This window comes from Macaca fascicularis, chromosome 19 (genome assembly GCF_037993035.2).
Source record: "Macaca fascicularis isolate 582-1 chromosome 19, T2T-MFA8v1.1".
Taxonomy (NCBI): Eukaryota; Metazoa; Chordata; class Mammalia; order Primates; family Cercopithecidae; genus Macaca; species Macaca fascicularis.
In genome coordinates, this window is record NC_088393.1 from 53061807 (window position 1) to 53089145 (window position 27339).

Below are 27339 nucleotides of genomic sequence, written 5' to 3' on the forward strand. Positions count from 1 at the left end.
AAAATGCAAAAATTAGCTGGGCATGGTGACACACGCCTATAATCCCAGCTACCCAGAAGGCAGAGGTTGCAGTGAGCTTAGATTGCACCACTGCACTCCAGCCTGGGCAACAGAGTGAGACTCCATCTCAAAAAAAAGAAAAAAAGAAAAAAAGAAAAATGGGGGCTGGGTGTGGTGACTCACGCCTGTAATCCCAGCACTTTGGGAGGCCGAGGCAGGAGGATCATCTGGGATCAGGAGTTCAAGACCAGTCTGGCCAACATGGCGAAACCCCATACTAAAAATGCAAAAATTCTTGGCCAGGTGCAGTGGATCACACCTGTAATCCCAGCACTTTGGGAGGCCGAGGCCGGCGGATCACGAGGTCAGGAGATGGAGACCATTCTGGCTAACACAGTGAAACCCTGCCTCCATTAAAAATACAAAAAATTGGCCGGGCGTGGTGGCTCAAGCCTGTAATCCCAGCACTTTGGGAGGCCGAGCCGGGCGGATCACGAGGTCAGGAGATCGAGACCATCCTGGCTAACACGGTGAAACCCTGTCTCTACTAAAAAATACAAAAAAAAAAAACACACACACACACACAAAAAACTAGCCGGGCGAGGTGGCGGGTGCCTGTAGTCCCAGCTACTCGGGAGGCTGAGGCAGGAGAATGGCGTAAACCCGGGAGGCAGAGCTTGCAGTGAGCTGAGATCACGCCACTGCACTCCAGCCTGGGCGACAGAGCGAGACTCCGTCTCAAAAAAAAAAAAAAAAAAAATTAAAAATTAAAAAAAAAATTTTAAAAATGCAAAAAATTAGCTGGGCATGGTGGCGGGCACCTGTAGTCCCAGCTACTCGGGAGGCTGAGGCAGGAGAATGGCGTGAACCCGGGAGGCAGAGCTTGCAGTGAGCCGAGATCGCACCACTGCACTCCAGCCTGGGTGAAAGAGCGAGACTACGTCTTGGGGGGAAAAAAAAAAAAGGGGGTCTTCTAGTATTGTAGAATGAACAACCTGTACAACTATACCAGGCAGCCCAAGGGAAGAGACAGCATAAGTAATAGTCTCTCTCCCTTTCTGAAAGAGTGCATTATATTCCACAGAATTACCCTGGTAGACTTCTGCTTATTTCTCAGTGGCCAGAGCTTGGTCCCATGGCCACTCCTAGTTTCAGGGTGGTCTGGGAAAGCAAGTGCTTAGATTTTTCAACCTCTATAGAGGGGTACAGGCATAGAAGAGGGGATTGGGAATAACTGGTAGGTTTTAGCCAACCCGTAGTGGCTGCTGTAATCATCAAAATGGGATATTAATTCAGTCAGGGCATTTATGGATGCAAGTGATAGAATCTCAACTTAAATAGGCTTAAGGGGTAAAAAAAAGAGAATAATTTGTTCTATTAACGAGAAAAATGCAGATGTAGCATAGTGCTTCAGGTCTGGCTGCATCCAGGACCTCACTGATGTCATTAGAGATCTGTCTGTCTTTCAGCTGTTCTTCCTCCAAGTTAGAATCCAGGCTTATATCCTACCTGCCTGGCACCTCTTCCCCACTCCCAAGGCTGCTTTTAGCTTCTCTTACCTAATAGCTTTGCTTCAAGCCTCAGGTCTATCTCTCATTGGCCTGGTTTTGGTCATTTGCTCCTTTTTCACCAATCAGCTTTGGCCAGAGGGACGCACTGCTCTGATTGGCCAGCTCTGGGGCACGTGATCAATTACTGCTGAGCTAGGAAGTGGGCTCAGCCCTGCCCAATCCCAATTATGAAGATGAGGGGTGGTCCCTTGAGGGAAAATTGGAGGCTGTTAGAAGAAGAGGGGCCAGGACTACTAGATTAGATGGGGAAAACAACAGGTGTCCACTACAAGATTACAGTCTATCAAACTCTCCTCAAGGAACCTTCTCTGACCTGGGACCCCATCAACTCTCCCTGAGGTCTGAAGGTCTCCCTTAAACATTTTTTAAAAATTATTTTTATTATTATGTTTTTTTTAGAGATAGGGTCTCACTCTGTTGCCTAGGCAGTCATGCAGTGGTGCAGTCATAGCTTATTGCAGCCTGAACTTCTGGACTTAAGTGATCCTCCCAGTTCAACCTGACAAGTAGCTGAGACTACAGGCATGTGCCACCATATCTGGCTAAGTTTTATTTTTAAAACTTTTTGGGCCGGGCGCGGTGGCTCAAGCCTGTAATCCCAGCACTTTGGGAGGCCGAGACGGGCGGATCACGAGTTCAGGAGATCGAGACCATCCTGGCTAACACAGTGAAACCCCGTCTCTACTAAAAAATACAAAAAAACGGCCGGGCGCGGTGGCTCAAGCCTGTAATCCCAGCACTTTGGGAGGCCGAGACGGGCGGATCACGAGTTCAGGAGATCGAGACCATCCTGGCTAACACAGTGAAACCCCGTCTCTACTAAAAAATACAAAAAACTAGCCGGGCGAGGTGGCGGGCGCCTGTAGTCCCAGCTACTCAGGAGGCTGAGGCAGGAGAATGGCGTAAATCCGGGAGGTGGAGCTTGCAGTGAGCCGAGATCCGGCCACTGCACTCCAGCCTGGGCGACAGAGCGAGACTCTGTCTCAAAAACAAAAAACAAAAAAAAAAAAACAAAAAAAAACTTTTTGTAGAGCTAGAGTCTCACCATGTTACCCAGGCTGGTCTGGAACTCCTGGGCTCAAACCATCCTCCCTCCTCGGCCCCTCGGTGACTGAATTCTTGGGTTTTTTTTTTTTTTTTTTTTTTTTTAAATACACTTTTTCCTCTCTCTCCTTCCCAGAATCCACAAACACGTCAGAGCTGCGGATTTGCCGAATTAACAAGGAAAGCGGGCCGTGCACGGGTGGCGAGGAGCTCTACTTGCTATGCGACAAGGTGCAGAAAGGTGAGGGGCCTGGGGCAGCAAGCTCGGGTAGCGCGGGGTCTGGCAACTTGGAGGCGTAGCCAGGGAGCCCGGGTGAATGGATGCGAAAGAGCTGGTTAACCAGGGCACCAGAGTGCAAGGGTCCAGAATGCTGTCTTTGCAGTCAGATACAGCTGATGGGTTCATTAACTCCCTGAGTCGCCTGCTCACCCATCTGCGTAGGAAGACGGAGGCTCATCTGTGGTGACCCATGCTGCGTGCTAGGCGGTGCCATCACAGAGCTCACGACATGTCCAGAGGACTCTGATGTTAAGGGTGGAATTGCATAAATGAACGGTTTATGGTGGTTGTGATAAGGGCTATGGGTAAAGCAAACAGAGGACAGAAGAAGTAACTCCACTTCATTCACATCTGTTCAAATGACCCTTCCTCAAACAGGCTTTTTTAAAAAAAAGATAGCTGGTCACTGTGGCTCAAGCCTGTAATCCCAGCACTTTGGGAGGCTGAGGCAGGCGGATCACTTGAGCTCTGGAGTTCAAGACCAGCCTGGGCAACATGGTGAAAACCCGTATCTACTAAAAATACAGAAATTAGGGCTGGGCGCAGTGGGTCATGCATGCAGTCCCAGCACTTTGGGAGGCCAAGGTGGGCGGATCACCTGAGGTCAGGAGTTCGAGACCAGCCTGGCCAACATGGTGAAACCCCATCTCTACTAAAAAACACAAAAATGAGCTGGGCGTGGTGACTCACACCTGTAATCCCAGCTACTCGGGAGGCTGAGACGGGAGAATCGCATGAACCTGGGATGCATAGGTTGCAGTGAGTCAAGATCATGCCACTGCACTCCAGCCTGGGTGACAGAGCAAAGTTCCATCTCAAAACAAACAAACAAACAAAAAAGAAAACAGCTGGGCACAGCAGCTCATGCCTGTAATCCTAGCACACTTTTGGAGGCTGAGGCGGGCAGATCACTTGAGCTCAGGAGTTCGAGACCAGCCTGGGCAACATGGTGAAAACCCGTCTCTACAAAAAATAAAAAATTTAGCAGGTGTGGTGGTGTGCACCTGTAGTCCTAGCTACTTGGGAGGCTAAGGTGGGAGGATTACTTGAGCCTGGGAGGCAGAGGCTGCAGTGAGCCAAGATTGCACCACTGCTCTCCAGCCAGGGTGACAGAGACAGACCCTGTCTCAAAAAATCAAAACCAAAAACAAACTGGCTGGGCATGTCTCTCATGCCTGTAATCCTAGCGCTTTGGGAGACTGAGCAGGGAGGATCACTTGAGGCCAGGAGTTTGAGTCCAGTCTGGGCAACATAGCAAGCCCCTGTCTCTACAAAAAAAAAAAAAAAAAAAAAAAAAAAAAAAAAATTCTTTTTATTTTAATTAAAAAATAGTCAGGCATTAGGCCGGCCATGGTGGCTCACACCTGTAATCCTAATACTTTGGGAGGCCAAGGTGGGTGGCTCACTTATGGTCAGGAGTTCAAAACCAGCATGGCCAACATGGTGAAACCCTGTCTCTACTAAAAATATAAAAATTAGCTAGGTGTGGTGGTGCACACCTGTAATTCCAGCTACTTGGGAGGCTGAGGCACGACAATCACTTGAACCTGGGAGACAGAGGTTGCAGTAAGCCGAGATCATGCCATTGCACTCCAGCCTGGGCAACACAGTGAGATTCTGTCTCAAAAAATAAAATAAAATAAAATAAAGTAAAATAAAATAGCCAGGCATGTTGGGGCATGTGCTTATAGTCCCAGCTACCTGGGAGGCTGAGGTAGGAGGATTGCTTAAGTGCAGGAGTTGGAGGTTACAGTGAGCTATGATGGTGCCACTGCACTGCAGCCTGGGCAATGGAGCGAGACTCTGTCTCAAAATAAAATAAAATAAAGTGAAGAAACTGGTTCCAGAGTTATCTAGTAACTTCCCCAAGTTATAACAGAGTTGGTAGTGAAGCATTCTAGCCTTCCTGGGTTCCCATCTTGGCTCTAACACTTGCTGGCTGTGTGACCGTGGACAAGTGACTTTACCTCTCTGTGCCTTCATTTTCTTCTTTATATAATAAGGTACCTAATAGTACCTTCTTCATAGAGTTGTTGTGTGACTTAGAGGCAATCTATATATACCTGACACATATAAAGCCTCAGTACATAGAGTTACTGTGATGACAGGCAATGCAGTAAGACAAGAAAAATAAATAGCAGGCAGAATACCATCATGAATCCTGACTCTTCCGCTACCAGTTGTGTGACATCTCAACACTTTCAAGCCTCAGTTTCCTTTTTTTTTTAGAACCAGGCTCTCCATCTGTCACCCAGGCTGGAGTACAGTGGTGCGATCATGGCTCACTGCAGCCTCGACCTCCCAGGCTCAAGTGATTCTCCCACCTCAGCCTTTTGAATAGCTGGGACCACAGGCGTGCGCCATGGTGCTCGGCTAATTTTTTAATTTTCTTGTTGAGACAAGGTCTTGCTGTGTTGGCCAGTCTGGTCTTGAACTCCTGGCCTCAAGTGATCTGCCAGCCTCAGCCTCCCAAAAGGCTGGGATTACAGGTGTGGGCCACTACGCCTGGCCAGGCACCTTTTTTCTCTGCTGACTATGCCTGGTATCCTTTTGCCATAACAGATCATAGCTGTGAGTACGACTGTATGCTGTCCTCTGAGTCCTCTTACTGAACAACCTGAGGGTGACCTTGAGGATCCCTGGACTTGAGGGGGATAGTAATTCTACCTACCTCTTAAGTTGTTATAAGGATTAAATGAGATAATACATATAAAAATACATAAAACAAGGCCAGGTGCGGTGGCTTACACCTGTAATCCCAGCACTTTGGGAGATCAAGGTGGGCAAATCACGAGGTCAGGAGATTGAGACCATCCTGGCCAACGTGGTGAAACCCCGTCTCTATTAAAAATACAAACATTAGCTGGGCATGGTTGTGCATGCCTATAATCCCAGCTACTCAGGAGACTGAGGCAGGAGAATTGCTTGAACCAGGGAGTCAGAGGTTGCAGTGAGCCGAGATCAAGCCACTGCACTCCAGCCTGGAGACAGAGTAAGACTCTGTCTCAAAAACACACAAACAAAAAAACAAAAATAGCCAAGCGTGGTGGCATATGCCTATAATCCCAGCTACTTGGGAGGCTAAGGCAGGAGAATTGCTTGAACCCGGGAGGCCGAGATCGTGCCACTGCACTACAGCTTGGGCAACAAGAGTGAAACTCCATATCAAAACAAAACAAAACAAAACAAAAAAACCGGGCGCAGTGGCTCACGCCTGTAATCCCAGCACTTTGAGAGGCCGAGGCAGGCGGATCATGAGGTCAGGAGATCGGCCCATTCTGGCTAACACGGTGAAACCCTGTCTCTACTAAAAATACAAAACATTAGCCAGGCGTGGTGGCGGGCGCTTGTAGTCCCAGCTACTTGGGAGGCTGAAGCAAGAGAATGGTGTGAACCCAGGAGACAGAGCTTGCAGTGAGCTGAGATCGCGCCACTGCACTCCAGCCTGGGTGACAGGGTGAGACTCCGTCTCAAAAACAAGCAAACAAAGTGACTGGCACATAATAGGTGCTCAGTAGAAAGTTAGCTGCCACTATGATTCGTTTTTTTTTTTTTTTTGAGATGGAGTTTCGCTCTTGTTGCCCACGCTGGAGTGCAATGAAGAAATCTCAGCTCACTGCAACCTCTCCCTCCTTGATTCAAGTGATTCTCCTGCCTCAGCTTCCCAAGTAGCTGGGACTACAGGTGTGTGCTACCACACCTGGCTAATTTTTTTTTTTTTTTTTTGAGACGGAGTCTTACTCTGTCACCCAGGCTGGAGTACAGTGGTGTGATCTCAGCTCACTGAAACCTCTGCCTCCTGGGTTCAAGTGATTCTCCTGCCTCAGCCTCCTGAGTAGCTGGTATTACAGGTGCACACCACCACACTCGGCTAATTTTTGTATTTTTAGGAGACACAGGGTTTCACCATGTTGGTCAGCCTGGCCTTGAACTTCTGACCTCAGGTGATCCACCCTCCTAGGCCTCCCAATGTGCTGGGATTACAGGTGTGAGCCACCACGTCCAGCTTAATTTTGTATTTTTAGTAGAGATGGGGTTTTACCACGTTGGTCAGGCTAGTCTCGAACTGCTGACCTCAAGTGATCCACCGCCTTGGCCTTCCAAAACACCTGGATTATAGGCATGAGCCACCGTGCCTGGTGATTAGTTTTATTTTTAGGAATATTAGAGGCCAGGCATGGTGGCTCACTCCTGTTATCCCAGCACTGTGGGAGGCCAAAGTGGGAGGATTGCTTGTATCCAGGAGTTTGAGACCAGCCTGGGCAACATGGCAAAACCCCTTTTCTACAAAAAATACAAAAAAAAATCAGCCGGGTGTGGTGGTGCATGCCTGTAATCCTAGCTACTTGGGAGGCTGAGGTAGGAAGATCTCAAGGCCCAGAGGCAGAGGTTCCAGTGAACCAAGATCATGCCATTGCACTCCAGCCTGGGTAACAGAGCAATACCCTGTCTCAAAAAAACAAAAACAAAAACAAAAAAAAAAAACAAGGCCGGTCGCGGTGGCTCACGCCTGTAATCCCAGAACTTTGGGAGGCCGAGGTGGGTGGATCACCTAAGGTCAGGAGTTCGAGACCAGCCTGGCCAACATGGTGAAACCCCGTTTCTACTAAAAATACAAACAATTGGTGGGATGTGGTGGCTCACACCTGTAATCCCAGCACTTTGGGAGGCCAAGGCAGGTGGATCACGAGGTCAGGAGATAGCAACCATCCTGGCTAACATGGTGAAACCCTGTCTCTACTAAAAATACAAAAAATTAGCCTGGCATGGTGGCAGGCACCTGTAGTCCCAGCTACTCAGGAGGCTGAGGCGGGAGAATGAATGGTGTGAACCCCAGAGGCGGAGCCTGCAGTGAGCCGAGATCGCACCACTGCACTCCAACCTGGGCGACAGAGCGAGACTCCATCTCAAAAAAAAAAAAAAAAAAAAAATAGGCCAGGCGCGGTGGTTCAAGCCTGTAATCCCAGCACTTTGGGAGGCCGAGGCAGGTGGATCACGAGGTCAGGAGATCGAGACTATCCTGGCTAACATGGTGAAACCCCGTCTCTACTAAAAATACAAAAAACTAGCCGGGCGTGGTGGCGGGCGCCTGTAGTCTCAGCCACTTGGGAGGCTGAGGCCGGAGAATGGCGTGAACCCGGGAGGCGGAGCTTGCAGTGAGCCGAGATCACGCCACTGCACTCCAGCCTGGGAGACACAGCGAGACTCCGTCTCAAAAAAAAAAAAAAAAAAAAAAAAAAAAAAAATTAGCCAGGCATGGTGGCGGGCGCCTGTAATCCCAGCTACTCGGGAGGCTGAGGCAGGAGAATCTCTTGAACCTGGGAGGCAGAGGTTGCAGTGAGCCGAGATCACGCCATTGCACTCCAGCCTTGGCGACAGAGCAAGACTCTCAAAAAAAAAAAAAAAAAAAAAGAATATTAGTCTTGATTTTGGGGGAGGCTGGGCAAGTTGGGAGCACAGTGGCCCAGATGTCCTGGCTTAGCTGATGTCCCCCGTTTCCTGCCAGAGGACATATCAGTGGTGTTCAGCAGGGCCTCCTGGGAAGGTCGGGCTGACTTCTCCCAGGCGGACGTGCACCGCCAGATTGCCATTGTGTTCAAGACGCCGCCCTACGAGGACCTGGAGATTGTAGAGCCTGTGACAGTCAACGTCTTCCTGCAGCGGCTCACCGATGGGGTCTGCAGCGAGCCATTGCCTTTCACATACCTGCCTCGCGACCATGGTAACTACAGCAACCCAGGGTGACCCAACACCTCGGAGACTAGGTCTTCGGCCTTGGGGAGACCCCAGTGGGGAGGGGAAAGAGGCGGAACTAGAATGCAGGCTCAGAGCTACAAAGACGGTGTTCAGATCCCGGCTCTGCTGCTTACTGGCTGTGTGACCTTGGCCTCTCTGAGCCTCATTCTTCTGCGCAAAATGGAAATAATAGTAGCCGTCCTGTGACATTGGAGAGTATTTAATCTTTCCTCCCCTCAGCATCCTGCACATGCCTGGGCCTGTGCTCGGTATTGCTAGAGACACAGCAGTGACCAACAGAGCCCCTAGCTGTGTCCCCATGAGGCTTATAGTCCTGAGGATGGGGGACAGCCTGTCCCCACACAGTGATGACCAGAGTGGGCAGGACTGGAATAAAGTGCTCAAGGGCTCGCATTGCCCAAAGGGGGCACCTAACCTAGCTGTGGGCATCAGGGAAGGCTTCTTGGAGGAGGGGACAGCTGAGCTGATGACAGGAGGATGATTAAGCAGGAAGTTTTCTAGGGAAGTAGTGAGAGTTGAGGAAGAGTGTTTTAAACAGCTGGAACAGCAGGTGCAAAGGTCCTGAGACTGGATTGTGCCTGGGGTGCTCCAGGAACAACAAAGAGGCCAGTGTGTAGGCTGAGGCAGGTGGATCTCCTGAGGTCAGGAGTTCGAGACCACCCTGACCAACACGGCGAAACCCCGTCGCTACTAAAAATACAAAAATTAGCCGGGCGTGGTGGTGGGCGCCTGTAGTCCCAGCTACTCAGGAGGCTGAGGCAGGAGAATTGCTTGAACCCGAGAGGCACAGGTTGTAGTGAGCCAAGATTGTGCCATTGCACTCCAGCTTGGGCGACAGAGCGAGACTCACTACAGGCACCTGCCACCACGCCCGGCCAAGACTCCATCTTAAAAAAAAAAAAAAAAAAAATAGAGGCCAGGCACAACGGCTCACACCTGTAATCCCCAACACTTCAGGAGGCCAAGGCAGGTGGATCACTTGAGGTCAGGAGTTCAAGACCAGACTGGCCAACATATAGTGAAATCCCATCTCTACTAAAAAAATACAAAAATTAGCTGGGTGTGGTGGCACACACCGGTAATCCCAGCTACTTGGGAAGCTGAGGCAGGAGAATTGCTTGAACCTAGCAGGCAGAGGTTGCAGTGAGCCGAGATCGTGCCACTGCACTCCAGCCTGGTCAACAGAGCAAGACTGTCTCTAAAAATAAATAAATAAATAAATAAATAAATAAATAAAGGAATTAATTATTATTGATGAATTTCTCCTTGTATGTCCCTGGTGTCTCCTCAACAGACAGCTACGGCGTGGACAAGAAGCGGAAACGGGGGATGCCCGACGTCCTTGGGGAGCTGAACAGCTCTGGTGTGTGCCCTCTGCCCTTTTCTACCTCTATCCCCAGGTTCTGGGGCGGGGACAGCTGACCCCACTGCCCTGTCCACCCCCCAGGCTGGGGAGGAAGGGCTGTCGGGGAACAGGGGTCCTCATCTCTGCCTTCCCTCAGACCCCCATGGCATCGAGAGCAAACGGCGGAAGAAAAAGCCAGCCATCCTGGACCACTTCCTGCCCAGCCACAGCTCAGGTGGGTCCCGGCTACACATAAGCCCCCGTCCCCTGGGTGGGCAGAGGGTAAGTGGCAGCCCTGCTTTTCTGGCCTCCTCACGCCCTCCAAGAGCAGCCACAAGGCGAGTCACTCAGCACTTAGCCAGCAACATCCAGTGGAAAGAATGAGGGCTCTGGAGACAGAATGGAAGTTCTGATCTCTTCTGGACCATTTCCTTGCTATGTGACCTTCGTTAAGTTGCTCTACCTCTCAGAGCCTCAGGGACTCCTTTGAAAAGGCCCAGTACCTACTTAGGTCAGTGGTGTTTTAAAATTTAATCTATTTCTTTTTTTTTTGGAGATGGAGTCTCGCTCTGTTGCCCAGACTGCAGTACAGTGGCATGATCTCAGCTCACTGCAACCTCTGCCTCCCAAGTTCAAGCAATTCTCCTGCTTCAGGATCCCGAGTAGCTGGGACTACAGGCATGCACCACCACGCCCGGCTAATTTTTGCATGTTTTAGTAGAGACGGGTTTCACCATATTGGCCAGGCTGGTCTTGAACTCCTGACCTCAAGTGATCTGCCCTCTTTGGCCTCCCAAAGTGCTGAGATTACAGGCATGAGCCACCACACCTGGCCTTTTTTCTTTTTCTTTTTCTTTTTTTTGAGACTTAGTCTCTCTCTCACCCAGAGTAGTGGTACAACCATGGCTCACTGCAGCTTCAACCTGCTGGGCTTAAGCGATCCTCCCACCTCAGCCTCCTGAGTAGCTGGGACTACAGGCATGCATCACCATGCTTGACTAATTTTTGTATTTTTTGTAGAGACGGGGTATTGCCATGTTGCCCAGGCTGGTCTTGAACGCCTGAGCCCAAGCCATTCTCCTGCCTTAGCCTCCCGAAGTGTTGGGATAACAGGCATGAGCCACAGCGCCTGACTCTTAATACATTTCTTCTTCTTCTTCTTCTTTTTTTTTTTTCTCTTGAGACAGAATCTCTGTTGCCCAGGCTAGAGTGCAGTAGTGTGATCTTGGCTCACTGCAACTGCTGCCTCCCAGGTTTGAGAGATTCTTCTGCCTCAGTCTCCCAATTAGCTGGGACTACAGGCGCCCACCACCATGCCTGGCTAATTTTTGTATTTTTAGTAGAGATGGGGTTTCGCCACATTGGCCAGGCTGGTTTCGAACTCCTGACCTCAGGTGATCCTTCGACCTTAGCCTCCTAAAGTGCTGGGATTACAGGCGTGAGCCACAGCGCCTGGTTCTTAATATATTTCTTCTTATGGGTACTGTATGACAGGCACTTAAGTGCTTTCTGTGAGTTTATTCACTTAACCTGTGAGGTATGTGCTGTCAGTCCCCTGTTTTACAGGTGAGGAAACTGAAGCCCAGAGAGGTGAAGTCTCTTGCCTGAGGTCACACAGTAGCAGATCTCTGGTGGAACAGGGAGGTGGCCCCTGGGCATCTGTGTAGATGAGTGGTGATATATATGGCATAGGTAGCAGGGAGTTGATGATGGATGAATGGGGGTGGTGGTTGAAGCCAGCCAACCTCAGATTCAGAGCCTGTCTCTGGCCTGTTCTACCCCTGCCTTCATTTCAACTCCCATGCCAGCTTCCAGCTCCCATGAACCCCAATCCTATCTGGCTGCCCTCAGAAAACAAATCTCTAGCCAGGAGTTCGAGCCCAGCCTGGCCATCATGGTGAAACCCTGTCTCTACTAAAAATGCAAAAATTAGCTGGGCGTGGTGACCCATGCCTGTGGTCCCAGCTGCTTGGGAGGCTGAGGCATGAGAATTGCCTGAATCCAGGAGGTAGAGGTCGTGGTGAGCTGAGATTGTGCCACTGAGCTCCAGCCAGGGCAACAAAGAAAGACTCCGTCTCAAAAAGAGAAAAGAAGATAAGTGAAAAAAAACAAGAAAAGAAAAGATGCCTGGATGTGGTGGCTCACGTCTGTAATCCCAGCACTTTGGGAGGCTGAGGGGGGCGGATCATCTGAGGTCAGGAGTTCGAGACCATCCTGGCCAACATGGTGAAACCCCCGTCTCTACTAAAAATACAAAAATTAGTTGAGTGTGGTGGCGCACACCTGTAGTACCAGCTACTCGGGAGGCTGAGGCACGAGAATCACTTGAACTCGGGAGATGGAGGTTGCAGTGAGCCAAGATGGCACCATTGCACTCCAGCCTGGACAACAGAGCGAGACTCTTGTGTCAAAAAAAAAAAAAAAAAAAAAAGAAACAAAAGAAAAGAAAAGAGGAAAAGTCTCTACCCACTGACTACTAACTCTAAAAACATAGCCCTCAACACCCAGCTAAGGTACCCAGCTCCTAGCCAGCTACTAACCACTCAGACTGCTGAGCCTGGACCACCTGACCTAGTCCCACCCTGGAGATTTGAAGCTCCACCTGTTCTTCCCCCTGCCCTGCAACTGGTAACCAATGCCTGATAGCTCTGCCGCTAGCAACCACCAATCCTAGCCCACTTCACCAATCTTTGCTCTCCCATTTCCTAAACTCCCTTCCCTATTCATCCACCTTCCCCAGTATCCCAGTTTCCCAAGGTCTAAAGCACCCCTCCCTTGTGGAAGCAGTACCGCCAAGGCACTGCAGTGTAATGGTTAGGAGTATGGCCTCTGGGATCAGACTGGGTTTGAAATCTGAGCCCACAGTTTAGCAGTTTAGTTTGTGTGACCTCTGTGAGCCTTACTTTACTCATCTGTCAGATGGAGACCCTGTCTCTTACAGTCCTTTCCCGAATTTAGTGAGATGATGTCGTACGGTTATTTATCATGGTGGCTGGCGCAGAGTTAGTGCCCAGGAGATATTAGGAACTTGCTTTTTTTTTTTTCTTTTTTTTTTTCTTTTTTGAGACAGAGTCTCGCTCTGTCGCCCAGGCTGTAGTGCAGTGGTGTGATATGGGCTCACTGCAACCTCTGCCTCACGGGTTCACGCCATTCTTCTGCCTCAGCCTCCTGAGTAGCTGGGATTACAGGCGTGAGCCACCACGCCCGGCTAATTTTTTTTTTTTTTTTTTTTTGAGACGGAGTCTTGCTCTGTCGCCCAGGCTGGGGTGCAGTGGCCGGATCTCAGCTCACTGCAAGCTCCACCTCCCGGGTTTACGCCATTCTCCTGCCTCAGCCTCCCGAGTAGCTGGGACTACAGGCGCCCACCACCTCGCCCGGCTAGTTTTTTGTATTTTTTAGTAGAGATGGGGTTTCACCGTGTTAGCCAGGATGGTCTCGATCTCCTGACCTCGTGATCCACCCGTCTCGGCCTCCCAAAGTGCTGGGATTACAGGCTTGAGCCACCGCGCCCGGCCTTTTTTTGTATTTTTAGTAGAGACGGGGTTTCACTGTGTTAGGCGGGATGGTCTCGATCTCCTGACCTTGTGATCTGCCTGCCTTGGCCTCCCAAAGTGCTGGGATTACAGGCATGAGCCACCGTGCCCGGCCTAGGAACTTGCATTTTTTTTTTTTTTTTTTGAGACGGAGTTTCACTCTTATTGCTCGGGTTGGAGTGCAATAGTGTGATCTCGGCTCACTGCAACCTCTGCCTCCTGGGTTCAAGCGATTCTCCTGCCTCAGCCTCCTGAGTAGCTGAGATTACAGGCACATGGTGCCGTGCCCAGCTAATTTTTGTATTTTTAGTAGAGACGGGGTTTCACCATGTTGGCCAGGTTGGTCCTGAACTCCTGACCTCAAGTGATCTGCTTGTCTCAGCCTCCCAAAATGCTGGGATTACAGGCATGAGCCACTGCACCCAACCTGTGATCACATTTAACTGCATTTACAGCAAAACCCAAAATAACAGGGGCTTCAACAGGATGGAACGTTATTTCTTGTCTCACATAAATAGTCCATAGGGACTGAAAGTGGCCCATGCCTATAATCTCAGCACTTTGGGACGCTAAGGTGGGTGGACTGCTTCAGGCCAGGAGTTTGAGACCAGCCTGGCCAATATGGTAAAACTCTGTTTCTACTAAAAATACAAAAATTAGCCAAGTGTGGTGGTGCACATCTGTAGTCCCAGCTACTCAAGAGGCTGAGGCAGGAGAATCACTTGAACCCAGGAGGTGGAGGTTGCAGGGAGCCAAGATTGCATCACTGCACTTTAGCCTGAGCGACAGAACGGGACCCTTCTCAAAACAACAACAACAAAAAACATGCCTGGCACTGTGGCTTACAGCTGTAATCCCAGCATATTGGGACGCCAAGGCAGGTAGATCACGAGGTCAAGGGAGAGAGACCATCCTGGCCAACGTGGTGAAACTCCATCTCTACTAAAAACACAAAAGTTAGCTGGGTGTGGTGGCACATGCCTGTAGTCCCAGCTACTCGGGAGGCTGAGGCAGGAGAATCATATGAACCCAAAAGGTGGAGGTTGCAGTGAGCCAAGATGGTGCCACTGTGCTCCAGTCTGGTGACAAGGCAAAAACAAGAAACAAAAAACAGTCTGTAGGTGTGTTCCAGGGATGGTCTGGTAACTGCATGATCATCGAGAGACCCAGGCTTCTGTTATTTTCAGTTTGCCATCTCATGGTGCAAGATGGCTGTTGTAACTCCAGCCATTATGCCCACATTCCAGTTAGCAGAACTTAGTCACATGATCGCATCAGGCTGCAAGGAAGGCTAGAAAAGAGTCCCAGTAGCCTTGTATCTCTAAGGTTTGTCTTGTTCCAAAAAGAGAGTCCCTCTTTTTTTTTTTTGAGACAGTCTTGCTCTGTTGCCTAGGCTGGAGTGCAGTGGCGCAATCTCGGCTCACTGCAACATCCGCCTCCCAGGTTCAAGTGATTCTCCTGCCTCAGTCTCCCGAGTAGCTGGGATTATAGGCGCCTACCACCACGCCCAATTAATTTTTGTATTTTTGGGAGAGCCAGGGTTTTGCCATGTTGGCCAGGCTGATCTTGAACTTCTGACCTTAGGTAATCTGCCTGCCTCGGCCCACCAAAGTGCTGGGATTACAGGTGTGAGCCACCATGCCTGGCCAGAGAATCCCTCTTATAATGAAACTTTTTGATTTGATTGTTATTTTTTCTTAAGTCCTCATTATGCCTAAGAATGACATTTTTTTTTTCTTTTTTTTTTTTTTTTGAGACGGAGTCTCGCTCTGTCGCCCAGGCTGGAGTGCAGTGGCTGGATCTCAGCTCACTGCAAGCTCCGCCTCCCGGGTTTATGCCATTCTCCTGCGTCAGCCTCCCGAGTAGCTGGGACTACAGACGTCCGCCACCTCGCCAGGCTAGTTTTTTGTATTTTTTAGTAGAGATGGGGTTTCACCTTGTTAGCCAGGATGGTCTCAATCTCCTGACCTCGTGATCCGCCCGTCTCGGCCTCCCAAAGTGCTGGGATTACAGGCTTGAGCCACCACGCCCGGCCGACATTTATTTTTTCTGACAATTTTGGGACTGGTGACTTCCCAACTTGTGTCTCCCATGGTCTGGAGATTTCACTTTTTGGGTTGTCTCTGTATGTTGGGGGGCTTTGGAACCTCTTCTCCTTCCTCACTCTCAGGGAAAACTCTCCACAGCTGTGTAGGAGCATGGTTTCACATGCTAGTTCCACAACAGTTGTGTGAGCCTTCCACTGACTTTCCCTCAGTGCCCTCAGTGCCTTAGTTTACTTCTTATTATCACTACTTTTAGAGACAAGGTCTTGCTCTGTTGCCCAGGCTGGAGTGCAGTGATGTAATCATACTTCCCTGCAGCCTCAAACTGGGCTCAAGCAATCCTTCTGCCTCAGCCTGCCAAGTAGCTGGGACTACAGGCGTGCACCACCACACCCAGCTAACTTTTAAATAATTTTTTCGTAGAGACAGGGTCTGCTATGTTGTGTTGGGATTACAGGTGTGAACCACCATGCCAAAAGGCTACATTCTTGGCCTTCAATTTAGTTATTATCTGAGAATGGTGATAGTCCCACATGGATTCTCCTTGGGATTAAGATGGCACCTTAAGGCCAGGCTTGGTGGCTCATACCTGTAATCCCAGCACTTTGGGAGGCTGAGGCAGGTGGATCACCTGAGGTCAGGAGTTCGAGACCAGCCTGGCAAACGTGATGAAACCCCATCTCTACTAAAAAGAATAATTAGCTGGGCGTGGCACGTGCCTGTAGTTCCAGCTACTCGGGAGACTGAAGCAGGGGAATCGACTTGAACCAGGGAGGAAGAGGTTGCGGTGAGCCAAGAGTACACGACTGCCTTCCAGCCTGGGCGACAGAATGAGATTCCATCTCAAAAAAAAAAAAAAAAGGCCACCTTGATATCACATTTTGCAGGAAGTGGGGCATTTGAATTAGGGCCTGGTCAGAAGTTGGCCCTAAATCACACTACACTTCTCTGTCTTCATCCCCGTAGGCCCGTTCCTCCCGCCGTCAGCCCTGCTGCCAGACCCTGACTTCTTCTCTGGCACCGTGTCCCTGCCCGGCCTGGAGCCCCCTGGCGGGCCTGACCTCCTGGATGATGGCTTTGCCTACGACCCTACGGCCCCCACACTCTTCACCATGCTGGACCTGCTGCCCCCGGCACCACCACATGCTAGCGCTGTTGTGTGCAGTGCCGGAGCCGTGGTTGGGGAGCCCCCTGGCCCTGAACCGCTGACGCTGGACTCGTACCAGGCCCCGGGCCCCGGGGATGGAGGCACCGCCAGCCTCGTGGGCAGCAACATGTTCCCCAATCAGTACCGCGAGGCGGCCTTTGGGGGCGGCCTCCTATCCCCCGGGCCTGAAGCCACGTAGCCCCGCGATGCCAGAGGAGGGGCACTGGGTGGGGAGGGAGGTGGAGGAGCTGTGCAATCCCAACCAGGATGTCTAGCACCCCCATCCCCTTGGCCCTTCCTCATGCTTCTGAAATGGACATATTCAAGCCTTGGCGAGAAGCTCCGTTGCACGGGTTTCCCCTTGAGCCCATTTTGCAGATGAGGAAACTGAGTCCGGAGAGGAAAAGGGACATGGCTCCCGAGCACTAGCTTGTTAAAGCTGCCTCTGTCACCACATGTGGGGGAACCTTCTCCAGTAGGATTCGGAAAAGATTGTACATATGGGAGGAGGGGGCAGATGCCCGGCCCTTCCTCCCCAGACTTGAAGGTGGGGGGTAGGTTGGTTGTTCAGAGTCTTCCCAATAAAGATGAGTTTTTGAGCCTCGGGAGTTTCGTCTATTCTGCGCTTGGGAAACGCCCTAGTTCCTTACGTAGCAAAGAAAGCCTCCTGGCTGGGGGCTCAGGCCTGTCATCCCAGCACTTTGGGAGGCCAAGGCGGGAGGATCGCTTGAGCTCACGAGTTTGAGATCAGCCTGGGCAAAAAGACGAAACCTAGTCTCTACAAAAAATACAAAAATTAGCCGGGCATGGTGGCGCATGCCTGTAGTCCCAGCTACTCGGGAGGCTGAGGTGGGAGAATTGCTTGAACCCAGGAGGCAAAGGTTGCAGTGAGCCTAGATCGCGCCACTCTAGCCTGGGCGACAAAGACAGACTCCGTCTCAGAAAAAAAAATAAAATAAAATAAAAAAGATAAAAAGATGGCTGTAACATTCTAGTTTATGCCCTGAAAAGGGGAATATAGTCATTCTATAGTGTTTGGAGATTTTGGGTTACCCTTAATTGTATGCAAGTTGTCTTACTGTGTATTGTCCCTTAATTTCAGGACTCAGATTTCATGCTTGAAGAAATGCAGGTTAGTTTAAACTTTCAAGGAAATTTTTTTTTTTTTTTGAGATGGAGTCTGGCTCTGTCGCCCAGGCTGGAGTGCAGTGGCTGGATCTCAGCTCACTGCAAGCTCCGCCTCCCGGGTTTACGCCATTCTCCTGCCTCAGCCTCCCGAGTAGCTGGGACTACAGGCGCCCGCCACCTCGCCCAGCTAGTTTTTTTGTATTTTTTAGTAGAGACGGGGTTTCACCGTGTTTGCCAGGATGGTCTCGATCTCCTGACCTCGTGATCCACTCGTCTCGGCCTCCCAAAGTGCTGGGATTACAGGCTTGAGCCACCGCGCCCGGCCTCAAGGAAATTTTTAAGGTGGCAAAAGGTTTTAGTGGCATATACATCTTAATCTGTAGATGGGAGTGATTAGCTGTTTAAAAGTTGAAATGTGACTGAAAAGGAAATGGAGTAGGGCAAATTTTAAATGGGATTATTTTTCATCTTCAAACAGGCAGACCTGTTATCCTAAACTAGGGTTTTTAATGACCACAGCAAGCAAGCATGCAGCTTACCGCTTGAAAGACAGGGTCTTTCCTCACCCAAGCTGGAGTGCAGTGGCCCTCTGAAGCTTACTACAGCCTCAGACGTCTGGGCTCAAGTGATCCTCAGCCTCCCAATGGTCTTTGTAGACAGCCTGATGGAGTCTCATGGCACAAGAAGATTAAAACAGTGTCTCCAATTTTAATAAATTTTTGCAATCCAAAAAAAAAATAAATAAAAATAAAAATAAATAAATAAAATTAAAAAAGATAAAGCATCCAAGCTCTTCCCTTCTCGGTTCTACCGCTTCTTCCTCTGACCCCGCCCCTCTCAACCCTAGGACCCGCCCCTCACGTCGGCGGAACTGCGCTGTGCAGAGCTCCACCACGCTCCGCCCCCTCTCCCTAGCGCGGCCTTTCATTTCCGCTTCCTGTGCGGGCAGCGCGCGAGCGCAGCTTTGGGAGGCGGAGACCAGCCGGTGAGTGCAGGCGGCGGGCTCGACCTCCCGGTTTTCGGGCAGGCGTCAGCCCAGCTTCTCCCTTTCCTTAGGCTTTTCCCATACTGCTGTAGGCTTCTGCTGCGTCCCGGCCCCGAGGATCGCTCGTCCCTCACCCCATTCGGCCTGACGGGCCTCAGGCCGCGCCCGTGCCCCGGCTGTGGGCCAGAAGTTGCCGCGTCGGACTCGGCCTTCGGCCAACAGCTTATCACAGTCCCCGCCCCCATGTCAAAAAAAAACCCAAAAAAAACAATCCAGCCCAAATCCTCAGGCCGCGACGCGATCCACAAGCCCTGTCCAAACCTTCGGTCTCCTCCCTTTCCCACAAGCCCTGCCCCCAAGCTCAGCCCACGCCCTCCCGTCAGCCAACTCCGCCTCTCTCAAGCTCTACCCTCTTTTTCCTTGGGTACTCTCCACACCCTGCCATCTAGATCCCATCTTTAGACCTCAACTTCACTCTGGTCTCCTTGCAACACTCTCTTCCCGTGTTCCTACTCCCTCTAGCATCTTCATTTTCCGCCACGCCCTTCACCTGTCCTCGACCTCCACCTTCATGCAACTGCACTGTTCCCTTAAAGGCTTTCTCCGATTTCCTCCACCTGCCTTCATCCTTACCTTCCTTATCCCTCTAGCACCCAGACTCATACCCACGCATGGCCCCTAGTGGGAGCCTTTTCAGCTCTTCTCTTTCTCTTGAGCTCCAGCCTTAGGTGCTCAGGGTTTGCCGTCTGACCCTACTTCAAACTACTGACCCTACTGATGTTTCAAAACTTTCATCCCCGACTCCAGCGCATGGAATGTAGGACACCCCTTTCCCAGGGATGCTCACCTCAGAATCACCTAAGGGTTTTTTAGAATGCCCAAGTTGCCAGATCGAAGTTGTTAGGGATGGACTTGAACATCTGGCATACCGTTCTGCAGCTTCACTTCTGCTCCCTGAAGCTAAGCGATGTGTTGTTTGGGATCGACTCTGTCACCAACTTGTTAGATGACTTTGATTCTGCCCATATGGTTTTCACAGCCCATCTTCCTTTCCTGGTCCCTTCATCCCTCAGGTTGAGGCCCCAGGCTTGGCCTCACCACAATGTGGCACGAGGCTCGGAAGCATGAGCGGAAACTTCGAGGCATGATGGTCGACTACAAGAAGAGGGCGGAGCGGAGACGGGAGTATTATGAAAAGATCGTGAGTAACTGGCCTTTCGTCTGGGGTGGGGGACCCTAGTTTGGGGGACACAGGTCATCCTGGTAAAATCTGGGCTTGGAAGTATGTCAAGACAAGAGGCTTATTTCCTCAGGAGTATATTCATTAATCTTTTCTTGAGCATAGTCATTGTTAGGATCCCAAGAGCTTCTGTTTGTTGTAACATACTGTGTCGTTTGGTGTGGCCTCCCAGTGCCGATCTGGTGTTAGCAAGAAAAAGGGAAGTCTCTGTAATCCTCAGAGCAGTCCTGACGTTAGACTGGCCACCTCCAGAACGTTGTCTGTTTTGCTTGTTGCTGGGTTCCCCATTCCCAGAAGAGCTCAGCCACTCTTGAGGTTTGGCTTGGCACACAATAGGAGTGAGTATTAAGTTGGCTGGGCACGGTGGCTCACACCTGTAATCCCAGCACTTTGGGAGGCCGAGGTGGGCAGATCACCTGAGGTCACGAGTTTGAGACCAGCCTGGCAAAAATGGTGAAATCCCGTCTCTACTAAAGATACATAAATTAGCCAGGCTTAGTGGTGTGTGCATGTAGTCCCAGCTACTCGGGAGGCTGAGGCACGAGAATTGCTTAGCCTGGGAGGGGGAAGCTGCAGTGCACGGAGATGGCGCCACTGCACTCCAGCCTGGGTGACAGAGCTAGATTCTGTCTCAAAAAAAAGGAAAAAAAAAAAAGGAGTGAATATTAAGTGAAACCTGACCACTTCCCTCTCCTGTTTGATGCTTCAGTTGTTTTGGGGGGAAGACCAAACTATCCCTGGCCTAAAAGACCCTTGTGGTCTGACCACTGAGCTTCATCCTTGGACAGCTCCACTGGCCTTCTATTTCTGCCACCACGGGGCTTTGGCCTGTATTACCCCCTCCTCACCTGTTTAACTCCTCTGTCTCCTTGGGATCCCAGCTTGAAATGGCACCTGTTTACTAGGTTCAGTTTTCCTGTCAGATGACATTTATATAGACATTTTCCATTTGCTCCTGTATTACTGCCCCAGCCTCCTCTCTGGTCCGCTGGCCTCCAGTCCTGGCTCCTCCAGTCTGTCCTCCCTAGAAGAGTCCAAGAGGCCTTTCTAAAGCGCAAAACTGACCCTGTCCCTTTCTTGCTCACAGCACCTCTATGGCTTCTAAGTACCCTTGAGAGAAAGCCTAGGCTCCTCACTGTGGCCTTTAGGGTCCTGCATGGCCTGGTCTTTGCCCCTCCTCCAGACTCACACCACCCCACACTGCCTTGTTCCTTTGCACAAGTCATTTTGGCCTCCTTGCTATTCCTCCACTGACCCAAGCACTCCCCAGCCACAGGACCTTTGTATGAGCTCTTCCCATACCTGGTTAACTACTGCTCATCTGTCAGATCTCAGTCCTCAGAGCAGTCTTGTTTCCCGAGCTCAGTCAGGTGTCCTCTAAAGATGCCGTAATTGTAGCTCCCTTTCCTTCCCCTTTGTGGAATTTAACACACTTAAGATACACATACATGGGCCTGGTGTGGAGGCTCATGCCTGTAATCCCAGCATTTTGGAAGGCCGAGGTGGGTGGATCACCTCAGGTCAAGAGTTTGAGACCAGCCTGGGCTAACATGGTGAAACCTCATCTCTACTAAAAATACAAAAATTAGCCAGGCGTGGTGGCGGGCACCTGTAATCCCAGCTACTTGGGAGGCTGAGGCAGGAGAATTGCTTGAACCTGGGAGGCAGAGGTTGCATTGCTCTCCAGCCTGGGCAACAGTGAGACTCCACCTCAAAAAAAATACACACACACACTCACACACTCGCACACACGCATACACAGGTTGAACATCCCTAATTCAAAATCCGAAATGCTCCAAGTTTTCTTTTTTTTTTTTTTTTTGAGACAGAATCTTGCTCAGTTGCCCAGGCTGGAGTGCAGTGGTGTGATCTCAACTCGCTGCAACCTCCACCCCCCAGGTTCACGCTATTCTCCTGCCTCAGTCAACCTCCTGAGTAGCTGGAATTACAGGCGTGTGCCACTATGCCTGGCTAATTTTTGTACTTTTTGTAGAGACAGGGTTTCACCATGTTGGTCAGGCTGGTCTTGAACTCCCGACCACAGGTGATTTGCTTGCCTCGGCCTCCCAAAGTGCTGGGATTACAGGCGTGAGCCACCGCGCCCGGCTAGCTCCAAAATCTGAAACTGTCTGTGTACTGACACGATGCCGCACTACAAGTGGAAAGTTTCATATATAAGTACTTAACACAAACTTCGTTTCATGCACAAAATTATTTAAAATATTGTATACAGTTACCTTCAGGCTGTGCTTATAAAGTATAAATGAATTCGGTCTTTGGACTTGGGTGCCATCCCTAAGATATCTCATTATGAATAGGCAAATATTCCAAAATCGGAAAAAATCCAAAACATTTCTGATCCCAAGCACTTCAGATAAGGAATACTTAACAGTGTGTGTGCGTGTGTGTATAAAATATGCTTATCCATTCATGCGTATATGCACATACCCAGCTCTGTGAGCCTGGGGCTAGTTGTATTTGGGTCACATTTGTACCGTAGGGTTGGGTCCGTCAAATACAGTTTGAAAGAATAGATGAATAAAACAATATTAACAATAGTGATTAACCATTTAATTGATCCTTCACAGGCACCCTGAGGCCATGTGAGAGGGCTTTAGATGCAGGATTTTTTTTGAATCCCCTGCAGTCACCTGTGAGACAGAGACCGCTCTTAACCTCCACTCAGCAGAGAAGAGGAAGCTCTAAGAGCTCTTCGCTTGCCTCTACCACCCAGGAAGGAACCAGAGGGCTAAAGAGAGAGCTCATCTTTGATAGCATCAGAATGATGTGGCCATGAGAGCAAGGCCTGAGTCTCTGTGGGTCATAGCTGAGGCCCCAGCACTGGCCTAGGAACACAGCACTCAGGAATGAATAGCTGCCTTTTTTTTTTTTTTTTTGAGATGGAGTCTTACTCTGTCACCCAGGCCGGAGTGCAGTGGCATGATCTCAGCTCAGTGCAACCTTCGCATCCTGGGTTCAAGCAATTCTCCTGCCTTAGCCTCCCAAGCAGCTGGGACTATAGGTTCCCGCCCCCACACCTGGCTAATTTTTGTATTTTTAGTAGAGACGGGGTTTCACCATGTTGGCCAGGCTGGTCTCAAACTCCTGACCTCAAGTGATCCGCCCACCTTGGCCTCCCAAAATGCTGGGATTACAGACGTGAGCCACCACACCCGGCCTAGCTGCCGTTTTTTAAGGGCCCATGGTGTGCCAGACCCAGTGCCCACCAGCTTGGCATAGTAGTCCTTTTAACAGGCCTGGGAGGTGGGTATTAATCATGCCTGTGTTAAAGGTGATGCCACGATAACAGCTAACGCTGTTGAGCAGTTCTCTGGTAACCACTGTGCTAACTACTTGGCTTGTATCTCCGCTTCATCAAAGCCACACCCCAGACTAGGAGGTGGTTCTTATTATTTCCATTTTACAGAGGACAAAACTGGAGCACAGAGATGCGTGGCTTACAGTCACACAGCACGAGGGCAGAGCTGGCACTGTAGCCCAGTCTCTGACACTTAAGCTCTCTAAGCTTTTCACCTGTGCCTTATCGTGCAGAAATAGAGGTTCAAAAAGGTGAGGCATAGCAAGACCCCATCTCTGCAAAAAATAATTTTAAAAAATTAGCCAGGGCCGGGCGCGGTGGCTCAAGCCTGTAATCCCAGCACTTTGGGAGGTCGAGGCGGGCGGAACACGAGGTCAGGAGATCAAGACCATCCTGGCTAACACCGTGAAACCCCGTCTCTACTAAAAGATACAAAAAACTAGCCGGGCGTGATGGCGGGCACTTGTAGTCCCAGCTATTCAGGAGGCTGAGGCAGGAGAATGGCGTGAACCCGGGGGGGCGGAGCTTGCAGTGAACCGAGATCGTGCCACTGCACTCCAGCCTGGGGCACAGAGCAAGACTCCGTCTCAAAAAAAAAAAAAAAAAATTAGCCAGATTTGGTGGCATATGCCTGTGGTCTCAGCTACTCGGGAGGCAGAGGCAAGATGAGACCTGGGAGGGTGGGGCTACAGTGAGCTGTGATTGCACCACTGCACTGGAACCTGGGTGACAGAGTGAGACCCTGTCTCAAAAAGGAAAGGTGAGGCGACTTGCCCAAGGCGACACAGCCAGGAGGCGAGATACCATCATGGTTAGTCCTTAGAATTTGGGAGTCATGGGGCTCTGGGTTCAAATTCTAGCGATCCCACTTACCTATAGCGTGACGTGGGCAGGTGACTGTCTCCCTGAACCCATTTCCTATTCCACATGTGAAATGATGTCACATGGACAATCAGCTTTGGCTCTAACAAACCTAGAACATCCATCAGTGGCTTAAACAAGAGAGATGTTTATTTCTTAGTCACAGAAAAGCCAAAAGGTAGCCAGTTAGCTGAGGGACCTAAGCTGCTTCTGTTTTGTTCTCCTGGGCACAGCTTCCCTTCCCATTGTTGCGTCAAGGTCTAAGAGGCTGTGGCCATCATGTCTTCATTCTCTCCAGCAGTGAGGGAGAAGGGAGGAAAAGGGGCAACGCACTCATACCATTCGTTGAGAAAGTTTCTAAGCCAGGTGTGGTGGCTCACGCCTGTAATCCCAGCACTTTGGGAGGCCGAGGCAGGAGGATTGCTTGAGCCCAGGAGTTCGAGACCAGCCTGGACAACATGGTGAAACCCAGTCAATACCAAAATATACAAAAATTAGCCAGGCATGGTGGCGTGCATCTGCAGTCTCAGCTCCTCAAGAGGCTGAGGTGAGAGGATCTCTTGAGCCCAGGAGGTGGAGGCTGCAGCGAGCTGTGATTGTACCACTGCACTCCAGCCTGAGTGGGAGAGTAAGACCCTGTCTTAAAAAAAAAAAAAAGTTGGCCGGGCGCGGTGGCTCAAGCCTGTAATCCCAGCACTTTGGGAGGGCCGATCACGAGGTCAGGAGATCGAGAGACGATCCCGGCTAACACGGTGAAACCCTGTCTCTACTAAAAAATACAAAAAAAATAGCCGGGCGAGGTGGCGGGCGCCTGTAGTCCCAGCTACTCGGGAGGCTGAGGCAGGAGAATGGCGTAAACCCGGGAGGCGGAGCTTGCAGTGAGCTGAGATCCGGCCACTGCACTCCAGCCTGGGTGACAGAGCAAGACTCCGTCTCAAAAAAAAAAAAAAAAGTTTCTGGATGTTTTCCTGTAACATTTCCACTCCTCCCCTGCTGACCAGGAAGTAGTCTCGTGAAAAGCTGTAAGGAAGGCTAAGAGGTATAGACTTTATTTTGGGTCGCCCTGACCAGATATATTTGGAGTTCTATTACTGTTGTAGGAAAGGGAATAGATGTTGGTTGCCAATTAATGGTTTGCCACAAACAGCGGAGGCAAGAGCACGTCCCTCGATGTTGCTGGAGTGTTGGACGTACAGACCGCTGAGAGAGGCCTGGCCAGCGTCGCTATTGCTCAGTAAATATTAGTTCTTGTTATTGACGTTACTGTTCCTGCTAGAGCTGGAGTTGGATCCAGGTGGAGGGATGGTGCAAAGGAAGGAGGGGTGGAGCTGGGACTCCAGGCCCCCTCCCTGTTAGCAAGGGAGCTTGCTGCATTGTATTCCCTTTCAGGACAGTGGTGACGATCAGCCCCTCTCACTGGATAACGGGAAAGAGCTCAAAGAACCAATGTCTGTGGGTGCTTTGTGGTGCAGGCCTGTACAAGCAGCCATTGTCCCTGTATGTGAACGTGACCTGCCTTCCGATCTGGGCTGCCAAGCTGTGGGGTATGGCTGGGCCATGGCTGATGGCTGCTTTGAGGAGGGGGCTCTCATACTCAGTCTTGGGCCGAGAGCGGAGGCTGTGGAGCGAGTGTCAGTGAAGCTGCGGTAGATTGTGGCAGGCTGAATGAGCGTGTCCAGATGCAGTTGGTTTCTCTTCCTGATTTGTCCTTGGTGCCTGCTTTCTCTCCCTGTCTTCAGTCCCAAGCAGACTCCGGTTTTGTCATTGCTTCTGTCCTTGTCTACTTTCCATTTTAATCAGTGGTTTGGATAAAGAAACAGAATCCTTTGTTGATATGGAAATGAGAAATAAACGGGTCGCAGCTCAGGTGTGGTCTCCTCCAGGAAGCTCCAGACTGACCCCCAAAGTCTGGGTCAGGTGTTCCCACTGTGGGCCCCCATCTCAGCGCTGTCCACTCTAGGTGTCCTGATGTGGGGACAAGTCTGTCTCGAGGCCTGCTTAACAATTGAATGAATGAATGAGCAACTTCATGAACTCCTCTGACCCAATCTGATCCTAGAGACAGGATAATCCAGTGGTTAAGAGTTGGTTTTAGGCAGGGCGCGGTGACTCACGCCTGTAATACCAACACTTTGGGAGGCTGAGGCGAGCAGATCACCTGAGGTCAGGAGTTCGAGACCAGCCTCACCAACATGGAGAAACCTCATCTCTACTAAAAATACAGAATTAGCCAGGCATTGTGGTGCATGCCTGTAATCCCAGCTACTCGGGAGGTTGGGGCAGGAGAGCCCGGGAGGCAGAGATTGCGGTGAGCCGAGATCGTGCCATTGCAGCTCAGCCTGGGCAGCAAGAGCGAAACTCTGCTCCAAAAAAAAAAAAAAAAAAAAAGTGGATTTTTGGATCTTGAAAACACTTATGCACTTACGTTCATTATAGCATTATTCGCAATAGCCAAGACGTGGATGCAAGCTAAATGTCCATTGAGGGATACATCGAGAAAGAAAATGTGGTCTTTACACATAATGCAATATTATTCAGAGCCCCATGGCTCTGAGCCTCAGTTTGCTCATCTGTAACATGGGCATAAGAATAGTATCAGCTGGGCGTGGTGGCTCATGCCTGTAATCCCAGCACTTTGGGAGGCTGAGACAGGCAGATCATGAGGTCAGGAGTTCGAGACCAGCCTGGCCAATATGGTGAAACCCCATCTCTGCTAAAAATACTAAAATTAGCCAAGTGTGGTGGCATTCACCTGTAGTCCCAGCTACTCGGGAGGCTGAGGCAGGAGAATCGCTTGAACCTGGGAGGTGGAGGTGGAAGTGAGCTGAGATCGTGCTACTTGCACTTTAGTCTGGGCAACAGAGCGAGACTCTGTCTCAAAAAAAAAAAAAAAAAATGTAATCCCAGCATTTCGGGAGGCCGAGCCGGGCGGGTCACGAGGTCAGGAGATTGAGACCATCCTGGCTAACATGGTGAAACCCCGTCTCTACTAAAAAAAAAAAAAAAAAAAAAAAACTAGCCGGGCGTGGTGGCGGGCGCCTGTAGTCCCAGCTACACGGGAGGCTGAGACGGGAGAATGGCGTA

The 27339-nt window shown here is 50.4% G+C and overlaps 2 protein-coding genes across 21 annotated transcripts in view; both read left to right on the plus strand.

The window, feature by feature from the left end:
* RELB (RELB proto-oncogene, NF-kB subunit) overlaps positions 1–17323 on the plus strand; it is a 42425-nt gene extending 25102 nt beyond the window's left edge. Inside the window, exons 7-11 of one of the 2 annotated variants that reach the window (XM_045380828.3) lie at positions 2752–2856; positions 8402–8617; positions 9947–10015; positions 10155–10232; positions 16542–17323. In XM_045380828.3, coding sequence (XP_045236763.1) covers positions 2752–2856; positions 8402–8617; positions 9947–10015; positions 10155–10232; positions 16542–16921 — 848 coding nt within the window. In that variant the 3' untranslated portion in view covers positions 16922–17323. The remainder of the gene's footprint in view (positions 1–2751; positions 2857–8401; positions 8618–9946; positions 10016–10154; positions 10233–16541) is intronic. The other variant, XM_065535629.2, reaches the window with a different exon arrangement.
* A 1459-nt stretch (positions 17324–18782) lies between these two features.
* Positions 18783–27339, plus strand: part of CLASRP (CLK4 associating serine/arginine rich protein) — a 32311-nt gene continuing 23754 nt past the window's right edge. For 13 of the 19 annotated variants that reach the window (XR_012427683.1, XR_012427687.1, XR_012427685.1 and 10 more), the window contains exons 1-2: positions 18783–18835; positions 19909–20036. Coding sequence is in view for 5 of the 19 variants with exons in the window: in XM_065535627.1 (XP_065391699.1) it covers positions 19938–20036 (99 nt within the window). In the remaining 14 variants the exon portion in view is untranslated. Of the gene's footprint in view, positions 18836–19874; positions 20037–27339 lie in introns of all 19 variants that reach the window. The other 6 variants (XR_010583393.2, XR_012427686.1, XR_012427688.1 and 3 more) reach the window with 1 other exon arrangement.